Source organism: Vitis vinifera, chromosome 5 (assembly GCF_030704535.1).
Source record: "Vitis vinifera cultivar Pinot Noir 40024 chromosome 5, ASM3070453v1".
In the NCBI taxonomy this organism is placed as follows: domain Eukaryota; kingdom Viridiplantae; phylum Streptophyta; class Magnoliopsida; order Vitales; family Vitaceae; genus Vitis; species Vitis vinifera.
In genome coordinates this window covers 7,491,866-7,507,308 of record NC_081809.1, presented here as the reverse complement: position 1 = coordinate 7,507,308, position 15,443 = coordinate 7,491,866, and the positions used below count along the sequence as shown (strand labels likewise).

General features: G+C 34.2%; 2 protein-coding genes across 2 annotated transcripts; both read right to left on the bottom strand.

Moving 5' to 3' along the window:
• Positions 1 to 474: 474 nt before the first annotated feature.
• LOC100251035 (1-aminocyclopropane-1-carboxylate oxidase homolog 1) lies at positions 475 to 6,745 on the bottom strand. The gene is given in 7 exon segments (XM_002284546.5): positions 475 to 736; positions 738 to 826; positions 978 to 1,299; positions 1,666 to 2,019; positions 3,740 to 3,996; positions 4,097 to 4,418; positions 4,625 to 6,745. Coding segments are annotated over 7 exon segments (2,025 nt in total). The 5' UTR covers positions 5,146 to 6,745; the 3' UTR covers positions 475 to 576.
• Positions 6,746 to 7,619: 874 nt separating this feature from the next.
• LOC100245894 (uncharacterized) lies at positions 7,620 to 11,136 on the bottom strand. The gene is made up of 5 exons (XM_002284544.5): positions 10,717 to 11,136; positions 8,475 to 8,589; positions 8,277 to 8,366; positions 8,101 to 8,199; positions 7,620 to 7,983 (listed from the first exon to the last, which is right to left on the bottom strand). Exons 1-5 carry the CDS (start codon positions 11,001 to 11,003, stop codon positions 7,882 to 7,884), a joined length of 693 nt encoding a protein of 230 aa, XP_002284580.1. The 5' UTR covers positions 11,004 to 11,136; the 3' UTR covers positions 7,620 to 7,881.
• Positions 11,137 to 15,443: the final 4,307 nt, after the last annotated feature.

The window sequence follows — 15,443 nt, the reverse complement described above, 5'->3', positions numbered from 1 at the left end:
ATTGGTGAATGTCCGAGGGATCTGAATCACCTCAGTATCTAGACATCCCTTTACACCAACTTACTTTTCCGATCTTGTCTTAGACAGATTCTATTCCTGCATGAATTTTGTTGCTGCTGCTAGCTGATATCCATTTTTTTTTTTTAGTTGGTGAAATGGGAGCTGCATTGGGGAATATGAAGGAAACATTTTTATTGCTGCTCCTTCCTTCATCTAGAAACACATCTGGACTAGCAGAAATTTCCTCTACACCTTCATTGGTGCGTTTCTGGCCTATAGCTTTGTACAAGTCTCAATGAACTCTGGTTCAACTACATGTCCAATTAACCATGTAAACTACCAATACGGCAGATCCATCATCTCACAGAGACAGTTTCTTAAATTGAATAGAGACATGGATATTTTGTTTTAAATTGACATTTTTCAGATGACTTACAAAACCAGAGGTTTCAAGTTTCAATATGCCCACAAATATCATACTCAACACTAAAGTTTTATATATGCTGCTAAGCAAGGATTCAATCCAGGAAACTGTTTGAGACAACAATCATAACACTCAGAAATATGGTGACCAATTTAGAGCTTGAAATGTGGTAGAGCAGAAGTCCCACCAAGCCCTTTTGAGCGCAAATAGAGAGCATAGTCTCTCACTGTCGTTTCCCTGTATTTTGGTGGATTCTCTTCGGATAACAATTCCTTGATAGGTCCATATAATTTTGAGGATGGCAGATGACGTGCTGAAAAAGCATGCCACTGAGACTCTTGGACCACGTCGGTTTGCCAATACTCTGTGTTCTACACTCTTAAACCTGTCATTGGTTATAAGCTGAAGAGACAGCAATAAACAAAGTTTTAATTGTCACTTTGGGTTCCACGAGTGTTGGCCTTTCCACAAGTAACAGAAATGCAATGCAACCAATATGAAGAATGCAATATTTTCATAGATTAAAACAGTTGCATAATACAAAAAAGTTCACCTGTAGAAGATCACCAACATTGATCACAAGGGCTCCAGGAACTGGGGGAATATCAACCCACTGATCCTGATGAAGAACTTGGAGGCCTCCAATCTGGTCTTGTAGTAGTATTGTAAGGAAGTCATTGTCAGAATGCCTTGTGCTGGCCATGGTTAGCTCTGGCTGTGGACAAGCTGGATAATAGTGACACAAAATGAGAAGCCCCTCCGCACAATCCATGTCTTTTAAGTGGTTTGGATTGAGGCAAAGAGCCTCAGATATCAACTCCAACAGTTTAAGTCCTAATCCCATAATTTGCTCCTTGTACTACATCAATATATCTCTACAAAATTACTTTAGCGCTTAACATAGGACTTCGGAAATTCAAAAAGTATTTCATCCACATACAGCATCTCAATTGTAACCAAGAAAAGATTACACTACAGTAAGAAATTTCAGATCCTTACATCAAACCGCTTCTCCAGAATGTTGCTGATTTTGCAAAATATTACTAAAAATACTAATGGAATGCAAAATTGCTTCTCTAAATAGACGTCTATCATCATTGTTCCTTGTTTTGGAAAATAACATGATAATAAAACACACTACTAAACCTCAGAGAAAGCAATTGAAAGAACAAAATCATTCCACAATTCCATAATATTCATAACAGAAAATGCAAGAGTGATGATGAATGATTATCACATACCTGCATGTCGCAGGCAACTCTTGTGGGTTAAGAGGCTGGGGAGACATAAGGCAATAAAAGGTATCCCTCCAATTAGCTGCTTTTGATATGTAAAGATTAAGATTACTATTATACATCACCTTTCTCGATAGATCACGCGAGTAACACTTCTTCTTCACCTCAATATCCTGTTCATAAAACCGGCGTGTCCCATCCATCATCTCCTCCAACACACTCTCAGGGATCCCATGGTTCACCACGGTGAAGAAACCCCACGTCTCCGATGCTTCCCTGACCATCTCAACAATCTCCTTTCGCCGAATTGGATCGCTGTCCATGCCATGGAGATCTATGACTGGAAAATTGAATTGGGGGCTACAGGTTCTCAAGTTATCTGGTGGTTGAATGAACATCCGAGGAACTTTGGAGACCCCAGCATCAACTATACCTTTAACGCCTGCTTTAGACTCATCGAAGGCCTTTAATTCACTTGCTCGATCGTATTCCTCTGAAATTTCGCTGGCACAGGTGGCTACCATTTTGTTCTAAAATGTCACCGATTTGGTTTCCCCCAACTGAATCCACAGTACACTAGTTGCAGGCAATGACCACTGACCAGCACTCTAAGCTTGTTATGCCGAGAACAGATAAAGGATCGATATAACGGCCATTGAGCAGTGAATAAAGCGCCGTCTTCAAAATGTGAGAACTCTGTAATGGTTGAAGAAGATGGTCAACGGTTGCATCCAACGGACGGTGAATTACGACAATTTTTTTATCTGCCGGCTGTTGGTGCGGCTGGGTTTGGGTCAGTAGTGGAACCCTCTTGACCGAAGCCCAATCTCCCATAGTAAGTGAAATAAGATTGAACTGAGAAAGCGGCCGAAAAAAAATAAAAAGAGCGAGAGAAAGAAAGAATATCTTAAATGCTCGACCATGGAGGGTTTCCTGCCAGTAATGGAAGAAGAAAAAGATCCTCTAGTGTTCTCGAAAGTCCTTTTATGGCAAAAGGAGGCATAAAAGGAGCTATGCTCTGATTGGTTAACCACAATCATGTTTTGTATGGTTCCCGAACTAAAGGATGGCTAGGAAAGTGATGGGCCAGGGTTTTCCCGAATCTAACTTTTTTGCTGTTTTTGTCTGCTTAAAATTTTAAATATTTTTTTATATATCTTTTATAAAAAAAAAAATTATATCTAATATTTTATATTATTTATTTTCTCTTAATTTTACTAGTAAGTACAATTCTTTATATTCCATAATTACCAATGGTCATGTCTTTACATGGCTAGAAAAAATATTAAAATAAAAAATAGTTATACAATAAACTAAAGTACAAAATATTTTGAAAGTAGTATAAATACACAAATATATATATATGTAAAAACAATATGTTAAAGATAGTTTGTGCTTGTTTCCTAATGTTTTTTAAAATTTGTTTTTAAAAACATAAAATTGTTTTTAAAAACTCAATCATTGGTTGTTTATTTTTGGTCAATGGATACAACTATTTTCATAATTTGATATTTTTGTCTAACCATCTAAAAACATGATTATTGATAATTAAATATTATAATAAATAAAAATTTATTATTGAAATACAAAAAGTTGTACCCCATAGAATTAGGAGAAATTGAATACAAGTGATTATATGAAATATTGGCATGAACTTTTCCTCCTCATGATTGTGAAATAATATGACCTAGTAATCATGTATCTACCTAACTACAAAATCAGAGGTTTCGGTTATGTTTGGTCCCGAAAAGTATCAAGGAAAGAAAAAAAAATGCAAAGAAAAATGATTTTCTCATGTTTTGTTTCATTATAAAATTAAAAAAATAAATAAATATAATTAAAATTAGTTATAAATTTATATATTTTAAAATTATTTAATTTTTATATAACGGAGAAAATTAAATGAAATAAATTTAAAGAAATGTATAAAAAAAATTTAATTTTAAATCTATTTTTTATTTTTTTTCATCTTTTCTTTCATTCCACTTTTCCTCTTTATTTTCTTTCCCTCAAATGTTCCGAAAACATTTATACAAGGATATTAGCCATTAAGCAATTGAGACAGTAATTTGGTAGTCACTCTTTTTAGAGCCGGAAAAGCTGCAGAGCAGTGGACCCTTCAAGCCCTTTCTCTTGGAAGTGGGCAACATAGTCGCTCACTGTGGTTTCCCTGTACCTTGCTGGGTTCTCTTCAGATAACAATTCCTTGATAGGTCCATAAAGCTTTGAGGATGGCTGGACGGATGTGCTAAAGAAGCATGCAATTGAGACTCTTGGCCCAGTATGGTTTGCCAGTACTCTGTGTTCCACACTCTTAAACCTGTCATTTGTAATGAGCTGAAAAGTCCAACGATATATGAAGTTATATTTTAATGATTGACTAATGACATAATTAGTAATTCATACAAATCCGGTGCATAATACAGCAAAACTTTACCTGTAGAAGATCTCCAACATTGATTACAAGAGCTCCAGGCATTGGGGGGACATCAACCCACTGATCCTGATGAAGAACTTGGAGGCCTCCAATCTGGTCTTGTAGTAGGACAGTAAGGAAGTCGTTATCAGTGTGGAAGCCGGTGCCCAAGGTTAATTCTGGCTGAGGGCATGCTGGATAGTAGTGACACACCATGGCAAGCCCCTCTGCACAATCCATGCCTTTTAGGTGGTTGGGATTGAGCCCCAGAGCCTCTGACATTAACTCCAACAATTTAAACCCCAATTTCATAACTTGTTCCTTGTACTCCATCAATATATCCCTACAAGGTTACTTAAAGCACTAAATCAGGTGGAATTTTGGTGAGAAAGTACTATAATATCAAGTTAATTACCTCTACATCATTGAATCTGACAGAAAGCAGTTCAAGGAACAAATCATCTGGTTGAATGATATGCAGTTTGAGAGAAAATAAGCACGAACTTTTGTCCTAAGCAATGATTTTTAGGGCAGTCTCTTATTACATACCTGCACGCCGCTGGTAAGTCTTGTGGGTTGGGAGGATGAGGAGCCATAAGGCAATAAAATGTGTCCCTCCAACTAGCTGCTTTAGCTGTGTACAGATCAAAATTGCTATTATACACCAACTTTCTCGACACATCTCGGGTGTAAAATTCCTGCTTCAGCTCAGTATCTTGTTCATAAAACCTGCGTACCCCATTCATCATCTCCTCCAGCACGGTAACTGGGATCCCATGGTTCAGCACGTTGAAGAAACCCCACGTCTCTGACGCCTCCCGGACCTTGTCTACGATCTGTTTGCGCTGAACTCGATCCGTATCCATGCCTTGGAGGTCTATGACTGGAAATTTGAATTGGGTGTTTACATTGGCCCTCGATTTCTCCAGTGGTTGAATGAATATCCGGGGAACTTGAGAGACCCCGGCATCAACGAGTCCTTTTACACCAGCTTTGGACTCATCGAAAGCCTTTAATTCACTTGCTCGATCGTAGTCCCCTGGCAATTCACTGGTGCTGGTGACCACCATTTTGTTATAAATTTCACCCAAAGGTGTGAGGGCAGAGGCAATGGTGGAAGAAATTAGAGACGCCTATGAGAGGGGGAATAGAGTCAAACGGGCCACTGCATCCAATGGATGAAGAAATAAAAAATTTGCAACTTGTCTCAAGGCCACATACGTCTTGAATTTTGGTGGTCAGCTCTCTCAAGTGGGATGCTGCATCCTATGGAATATAAATTGACACGTACCTGGGTTAAGAGAGTCAAAGGACCTCATATCTTCTTAGAAAGTCAGAGGAGAGCAGCCCTGATGGGAAATTGAATTTAAGCTAAAGGTTTAAGCAGAAAAGGTTGAACTCAATCATTTTGGAACAAACACCATTTCTCTTTTTCCCACCTATTCTCAATCTCAAGGACTCAATATATACGTGCAATAAAAATTAATCTGAGATGTCCATGACAGGCCAAGTAAGGTGAGAAAGAAAACATGCCTTGAGTGGAAATAAGTAAAATCATTTTAGCTTGACATATTTCTAGTACTTTGGTCTCATCATTAGTCGACAAATCTTTGGAGAAAACATTTGACTTAAATCTTGAGAGCTATTGTATTATGTGGCTATATTTGAGCAAAAAACACATGGAGAAAAATGGGCAAATGCTAGAACGAAATGAAATGAAACGGAACAGAGTAACGGCATTTATCATTCAAGCTTGTATTTCTATTGTTGTGGGCGAACCATAGGTTGGGGGGTTGGGGGACAACGCCCCCGTGGTACTGTTCAATGTTATTTTTAGAATTTTATTTTTATGGTTAGTATAAATACCCTTTTATATAACTTTAATTTTATATGTAGTGAAAGTCTTCTTTCCTATTCCAATGGACGTAGACAATTTGTCGAACCACGTTAAATTTGAATGTTTTTTATTTCTCGTTTTCCTTATTTTTCACCATAAATCGTTGCACGGATTCCAACAAGAGTCAATTTCAAGTGAACAATTTCATAGTTTTAAACATGAACAATCAATAGTTACTGAATTCAGTGAACAACTGAAATGAAGAAAGAGAGCAGCATTGCTTAAGAAAAGAACTAGTGGTTTTCTAATATCCTTCCCGATCAGACAGGTGTTTGTAAAATATTATTGAATGATTTTTGAATTTTGCTTATATTACCTTGGACTGAGATTATATGATATCACCTGCACCAACACACCAATGTTCTAGATTGAGGACAGATACCATCCGGGGAGGACAAGTGATAAATTTATGTTCTCCTTTGTCCCACCTACAAATTTGGAACCATAAAAAGCATGGTTAACAGCAATAAAGTATATAGAATCATGTTCAGCATAATGCAAACCAGCCCATCAAAGATCTCCAATTTCTGCAACCAGATATTCCTTTACTTGGGGCACATGGACTAATTTCCATTGACAACTTGAAGATTTAGTAAAGAAAAATGGTAAATTTAAAAGAAAAAAAAAAACAGCGAATTTATTCCTTTTCTTTCTTTTTTGGTACTTTTAAAGATCTAATCATTTTCACCACCATTTTGAAAATTAAATTAAATTTTATATTATAGAGGAAAATAAGTGAAATAAGTGAAAAAATATTTAAAATAATTGATTAATTTTACATTTATTTTTTTTATTTTCCTTTTTCTTTTCTTTTCTTTTTTTTGTATTTTTTTTTAAATTATATTTAATTCTCAAAAAATACTAAAAAAGAAAAAAAAATAACAAATGATTTTCTTATATTTAGTTTTATTATAAAAAATTAAATATAATTAAAATTATTATAAATTTATATATTTTTAAATTATTCATTTTATATATAAAAAAATTACATCCATAAAAAAAATTAAAATAATATATAAAAATAATTTATTTACCTTAAATCTTTTTTTTTTTTTATTTCCCTCCCTTTCTTTCCTTTTAAGGAGCCAAAAATAGCCTTGAAGGTTTTTGAAACCAATGATAACGATATTGGTAGGTTTTCAACACCTAGAAAAGTATAGGATAAACTTACCTTTCAATGGCTTGTAAAAAAAGTGAAGTAACACACTAACATTCGATATTATAGCAACCCACCAATTTTCACATATGGCTTGCTAAAAAAGTGAAGAAACATTCGATTATGATAGCGACCCACCAATTTCCACATACTAAAATCACACTAATGTTGTTTGAACGTCGGTCATACCACTGATGGTAGTTGGTTGGAAGTCTAAAGGATCACTCTTTCCAATTAAGTGCGCAATGGGCGTCACCAGCTGTAGCTGTCAGATTAATCCTGCGATCGGATGAATTTACCAAACCCACTGTCAAGGCCTCTCTTCCAAGACCACGGCGTCAAGACCTTTTAACACCCTTTTGACTTAAACGTAAAATTGGGGTAGAAGATTTTTTTAGAAAATGATCTCTAGGTACTCGCGCCTAAGAAGTCACCGGCCGAATAATTCCCGGTTCCCCCGACAGAAGTGAAAGAACCGAAGGAAGCAGAGAAACACTGTAAATTTTCATGGATCATAAATGCCTCTAAACCTCAATTTTTAAATATCCATAAAACAGGCCTAACAAGAAACAAAATCACACCCTCAAAGGAAATAAGTAAAATCTTCCATGTGAACTGGAAGGGGAAAAACCAAAAGAAAAAAGAACCTCCAATATAAGCATACAAAAATAGGTCCTGAACAATATCTCGGCTGGCTGGCATCGTGAACATCATACAACTTGATCAGGAACTATATACCCAATCTGTCCACTTTTAGACTGTTTTTGTCTTTGGAGCCTTCTTCTTGAGTTGTCTCCTGGGCATTGAGTTCTTCATGCCTATGAAAAAGAGCAATGCTCCGAACAGTGCCAAATTCTGTAAAAGAAAATGCAAAACGGATATATTATAGTTATTTGATTCATGTAGATATACAACACAACCTGCAGCTGCGGGCCAAATACATATTATTGGTACAGGAATTTAAGGACTAACCTGAGTGAACTTGAGGAAGAGTACAACAAATTCTTTCTTGTCAACATCATAGTTGTAAAAGTCATACAAGATAGGAATGACGATTGCCTGATGAAGAAGCTGTACAACAATGAACGCTCAATAAGGTTCATTTACTTGTTGTAAAGGGTAAAGGCAAGAGATTTGAGATTACAAACCAAGAGATGCGCTCCAAGAGAACTGCCAAAGATAAAAAGAAGGCCTCCAAGGCCTTTCAAAGCTATAGATGCAGCCACTAAATTTTTAATCTGTAAATAGCATGTCCAAGTTAGTTGTATCTACAAAATTAAAGAGAAATACAAGAACTACAATCATCCCAGTTAGATGGGAAAAAGTAAAGGAAGAGCATTTCTCACTTCTACTTCTGGCACTTGGACCCCAACATTAGCTGACACATGTTTAGAGAAAACATCTAACTTAGGGGCCAATGACTCTACTGCAGGCCCACCATCAACACCAAATTCATTAAACCTATCAAGAGAAAAGAAACAGGCCGTCGATAACCAAAATCAAGGGATACATGATCCACACATCAATAGTGAATAATTGATGGTTTGAATTTAAAGCATATAAAATAGACTTGGAGATTAAAAAAATTACAATTTATCATGTGAAAAACCAATTACTCTCAATCTTTGATGGATCAAATGAAAAAAAATAAAATAAACAAATACAATACTAGGCAATCAAAATCAATACATAAGTGAATGCAATACTGAGCCATCAAATCAAAGAAACTATTTCCATTCTAGGATTTTCAAATAAATAAGATAGGATTTTTCAATTCCTTGAAACTTCATAACGGAAAGCAGAGAGGAGGTCTGAATTCAATTTAAGCATCTCAAACCCAACAGAGCATGCCTAGCTAACAATGCCAATCTATGTGTTACAACTAAATTTGAAGTGTTCTATTTGGTTGTGTTATGCCAAGAAATGAATAAATAAATAGAATTACAATTCCATTAAACTTGAAGAAATCAGTTTCTTTGTACACTTTGTAAATAACATAACATTACCCGACTCGTCAAACCTCTGCAAATAAGTAAAGAGGACATGAGCAACTAATAAGCCCCAAAGCTACCAATTTGTGAAAAAATGCCACCTCATATCCAGCATTTTTCAACATAAAACACAACCCAGTTACCGCTTGAAATGGCAAAAGCAGCAGATATACATATGCTTTCAAGGACAATTATCCTAAGCACCCAGCATTTTGTCCACACAAGAAGTCCATTTCCATAGTCCAAACCCAAATACCTTCTTCTTATATAGGGTTTCACTAAGACATTCTAATCCAAATCCCCAGATTAAATAATAAACCATCACACATTTTTGAGGAACCATCAATACAAAATTTTAATGAGGTGCTTAAGTCATTAAAATTTATCAAAATACAGCAATTGAAGGATTCACAATCACAGAAGGGAACAGATAGCTACATATGGTGAAAAGAAAAGCAACACTATGTATAACATTCTGTAAGGACATTTTCACAAAAGCAGACAATGTTAATCCATTTCTCTTTCATTTGTTGACCTATATGTTCTCTGCCTCTTTTCTTCCCTCTCTTTCTTTTTTCTTTTCTCTTTCTTTTTTAGCCAGAACTCATGTTAAGGCAATGTGCCACCCATCCTAGGAAGCATGGATTGGGAAAATAAAGATATGGGTGTCAGGCTCTTATCACATGGGTCAAATTTAATGGACAAATCTGGACGACCCACATCAATAGTCGATGATGCAAAAAACCCCGTGTCTAAGAGCAACACTACTATTTGCCTAGGCTGAGGCAAGTTAAATTTATTCTGCATGATTTTTCAATTCCCATAGATTCTTATACTCCTAAAAAATCATCATTCTGACTGAGGAAAAACCCTATATAACGATTACATATCCACATAAAATTCCTATTTACAATTAGAATATCTGTGGGAAACATACTTCTAATCATCCGCGTTCTTGGCGCGTCCATGGCAAATTCAAAAATAAATATTAACGTTCCAAATGACAAAAATTTACTCTGCTATGTCTTCATAATCAGAAAACAAATGATAGAAAATTCTGACAATAAACACCTTATCGTAGTTTCAAACATCAAATTTACGGAATAAACCCCTCTCCAACATGCGAAAGAAACCAAAGTTAATAACATTAAATAAATAACTAAATAATCCCAGATCTTAAAATTTTGGCAGTTTGGGGCCCGAGAAATAAAAGACCTCCATTAGACTGAGGGCATGGCAGAAGCCAGTTCCTTTTTCTTTATTCAGAAACCAAAACAACTTTAAACGCAAGATCCAATCTTCTCTTTCCTTTTCTTCCCATTCCTTTCTCTCACCAACCAAAATCCAGTCCATACAGCAAAAACCTAAAAAGCACACTATACTGCTCTACTCTACATCAATCAAAAATCCAAACCAAGCACTCAAACTCTTCAGATCCAAGGACAAGGCACACCCCAACCATCTCTATACTACTCAAACCAAAACACAAGAAATAATAATAATAATAAAAGACAAGAAGGAAAAAAAAAACAAGTTTTTACACACACATACAGATCAGATTCAAAGAGTGAAATAAATGAGGAAAAAAAAAACTCACTCTTGCCAAGCAGAGAGAATGAAGACAGAAGCAAAGAGAACTCTCCCAACGAAAGAAACGAACGCCATTGACGTACGGACGCAGCTCAACTGGTGAAAGGCTTTAGAATCGCGCCTCTGTCTTCTCCCTCTCTCTCTTAAATGCAAGACAGGAGAGGCGATATAGGTGTAAAAAGACCTAAAACCCGCAGAGCCGACCTCACTATTTCTGCTATGCCTCACCGGTTTAAATAACCCAGAGCGGCCTAAAAAGCCACGCGTCCCTCCCACCACATCCGCGTCTACCATAAACACAGGTACGCGCTTTGTACGGTGAGTTCGGAGCCCCGCGATGGTTCAGACAATGTTACACGTAGAACCACCAATAGTATTCGGCGAGACTGCGTGCGGCTGGGAGACGTGTCGATTACCAGAAGCGAGTTTATTGGTTTGGTACCCTGGAGAGTACGGATTAAGGTTTCTTGTGTTGGACTCCGGAAATGTCCCTGTACCTGTAATGTTTTTACACAAGTGCCCTTTTGTGTGACTCCGTGTTCCGCTTTTTCACCATGGTCTTCATTTTTTACTTTGAATAATATCAATATGGACTCATATTCAAATGATCAGAATCAATGCTTTTTCCACTTTTTAGAAAAGAAAGCTGGGCCTGCGGTGCTGAAGATCAATATTATTTTTTCTGGCTTTTTCCTTTAATTTGATTTTTTTTTTTCATCAAAATATTTTATATATATATATATATATATATATATATATATATATGGAAAATATATTATAGGCCATTTTGAAAAATACATTCAACACAAAATATTAATTAACAAATTTAAAAAATATTATTTTCTACTAAAAATAATTCAAGAAAAAAATGTGTTTATATCCTTAATTGAATTAGAATTTTTACATTGATGGAATAATTTTATTAAAAGGTCATGTGGTTTAAAATTAAATTTAATATGAAATCCAAAAAATGTTGCCTTTTAAAATCTTTGTTTTTGTTTTATATAATAATAATAATATGATATTTGGATAAAGGCTACAGTTATTAAGATTATATATAAATATAAATTTCTCTTAATTTTATAAACATGTTTTAAAATCATGAATATTCCTCTCAATATAAAGTCGACAATATCTATATAATTGGGCGGGAGTCCTCCTAAATGGTACCATAGTTGATTTTCAATTCCAATGTGAGGGTTTGTTTAGTCCATAAAAAATGTTTGTTTATTTGATCTTGCAATCCCAAATAACTCATTTGTGATATCATGCATTATATAAGGAAAAAAACTTTTAACATTATATAAATATAAATCTCTTTTAATCTTATAGACGACTTTTAAAGTCGTAAGGATCATTTGAACCCAAAGTGAACAATATTTGCACGAAAATTATTGAAACTATGTATAAAATCTTTTAATCTTATAAATACATTTTAAAACCATAAAACCTCGTTTGGATCCAAAGCGGATATCTACATGGGATGCAAGTTGTTACAAATAATAATATAGTATAATTTGTGTTTGATTAAATTTTCATGATATCAACATTTATGATATCTTTTGAGCTTCAATTTATAAGTAAAGTTGAAGGAAAAAAGGACACAAAAAAATGTGTTCTTATATTTTTTACTTTGATAACAAGAAAATCCCAAACACAACCTTGCATTAGGAGAATAATACTCAACTTTACGTAGTATTCTTGGAGTGATGAAACGGCCAGCTCAATTGGACTCGGACTCTGGTGGTGATGGGAGCATGTCAACCATAAGGTGCTACACCATTATTCTAAGGGGAAAAATAAAAAAGAACACGAAGGCAAAGCGTGAGCGCTCGCCTGAACCAGATCGGAAGCACCAGCCTACCCAGATCACCAAAACAATAAACAAAAAGCAAAAGCAAAAATTGCAGAGACAGTTGCAATGAAATAGAGAAGTCAATGAATAAAAAAGGGAAAATGAAAAAAAATTAGGAATCCCTGGCATGTTCCCAGATCATGCTATTCAATGAAGGAAGCCTGATTTTTGCTTGTGTTGCTTGTTCTTTTCTGACTTGTAGCTTACAAAAATATGGACTGTTGGGGAAGATGACCCCCCACCGTGTCATGCGCCTCCACGTGAACATCACAATTCGCCCAAAAACTACATGACACGGAATTAATTAAAGGCGATCGGATCTCATGCTTTTCCACCTCAATTCTCAATTCTCTGTCACCTTAATTGTTGGCTAAGATAAGTGGGTATTGGTTAAGATGGTCCATTATTAATCAATGGTCTGGCTTGCTACACAATCAATCCACTCTTCATTTTCTTGGTGGCGGGTGAGGAATTTATAAGTATTGTTCAAAAATTTGAATCATTTATTTAATCCAACATTATTTTTAATAAAGAGAAGCCTACTTATTACTTCCACTTAAATTTCCTCGGAGCATGGATTGACTCAAAATTCCGTGATATTGAAGGGTTCTCTAATACGGGAACAGTAGACTAAAACTCATAAGATTTGACAACTTTCAATGGTTACTAACCTATTAAGTATTATTTGAAATGACTTATTTATTTATTTATTTATTTTGCTTTAGTCACAAGTTTTATTCCACATTAAAGAGGTTTTATATCAGTTACTATAAATTGTATATAGTAAAATAGTATTTTATTAGGTTATGATTGATTCCCATAAAGTATCATGATAAGAAAAATGGTTCTTCATATTTGATTTCCGTAAAAAATATAAAATTAAATCAAATATAATTAAAATTAATTAAAATTTTATGTATTTTAAAATTCTTTAAATTTTATATAATATAGGAAAATAAGTCAACCATATAAAAATAATTTATTAATTTTTTGGTGAAAAAAAAATTAATAGAAGGGCTTGTCATGCATGCATGATTAATGGTTGAATGATTATTATTTAACCTTCTCAAAAAAGATGTTGTCATGCTTTCTTTTTCTTTTTCCTTTTTTCTTTTTTGCTTGATGTATTGTGTTGGCATCCTAAGCTATTTCAACTTAAATTTCCTAGGTTGCAAGTATTGAATGATGAAAAAAAATAATGGTAAACTAGAAATTTTTATCCCATAATTCTTCCAAAGATTCAATACGAGAAAAGAAGTCAATCCACTCAACCTAAATATCATCAAGAAAATAATTTCGTAAAATCATTTGAAATTAAAAGTCTTTTATTTGTCAAAATTTTATTTCATACCCACAATCAGATATCTTGGAACCCTAATAATGTCTTTCATTGGAAAAAGGAAAGGGTTACAATGAGGTTATATGAATTTATCGTGACTATCCAATACTTATAAATTTTTAATTAAGTATTCATAATTTGATATTTTTGTAAGACAAAAGTAGATTTTGTCTCACTAATTTAAAAATATATAGAAGAAAAGACTTCAAATTTTACAAATCAATTTTATTTTCATCTATCTAAAAATATTTTAGAATATATGCACTTTTTCTATAAGTCAAATAATTATGTATTGAAATGATCTTTTTACTTGATAACATTAAATAGAATTAATAAAAAATTAATTTATCATTTTAAGTTAATAAGGTATCTTACAAATAAATATATCATGAATTTTTTATTATATAATATGAAGTACAAATCATTGTAGAGAAATCTTCTAGCATCCTCGAGTGATAAATAAAATCATTTCTATTGTTGGAAAGAAAGTTTCCTAATATCTTTGAAAAACTAAAGGTTCAAAATTTCCATTATGATGTTTGTGAATATACTAAACATGACCATTTGTCTTTTTCTTTGAGTAATAAGAAAAGTTTTGTTCTATTTAGTTTAATCTATTTGAATGCATATTTGAGGAGCTACCGAAGTTCATAGTATATCAAGGGTAAGTTGATTGTTTTGTTTGTTGATGATTGCATTTAGTTTACTTGGAAACAAAAATCTAAAAGTTAGCACAATCTTTCCCGGGTTTCAAAATATGCTAAAAAATCACCTTCATATTATAGCCTTAGTGTTGATAATTGCATAATGTAGGACTCTTAGAGAGGCTTGCTACCCTTTAAGCTCCATTCTCTCAAGATTGGTGTCCTAAGACATCCGAGGAAAAAGATAATATGAAGGTGATACCCTATGCCTATGAAGTGGGTAGCCTTCCAAATATTTGCTTTTGTTGTAAAGGTGGTGAGTAGATGTTAGTATAATCCATAACCAAAGCATTGGACAAATGTCGAACATATACGCAAGTACCTTAGGAGAACACATGAATATATGCTTGTGAGTCTTTGCAATGAGTTAGGACTCCTTGGGCATAAGGATTTAGACTTTCAGTTTGATAAGGGCTCTTGTAGGTTTGCTTTTAGATGTGTGTATGCTATAAGTAGTTTTTATTACTACTTCTAAAATAACAAAGGAATTTGGCTAAGGATGTTCCACTTGGGATTAAGGGTATTCCCTTAGTAGTATCATTCATGGTCTTATTTTATGATAATAGTAGGGTGGTGACATAGTCTAAAGAACCAAAGAACCATTAGAAGGGAAACCATATAAAGGGAAAGTACTATCTATTTTGTAAGATAGTTCAAAGAGATGATGTTCTATATAGCAAATTCTTTTTGCAATGCCTAGTTTGCTTTTAGGGTTAGTAAGAGTTTGTAATGATAGAGCCCTTAAAGCATGACATGATGTAATAAAGTTAGACTTGAGTTTCCATTATTCTATCCTTAAGTTAAAATTTATTTGAGCATTTAAGTTAGCATCACTT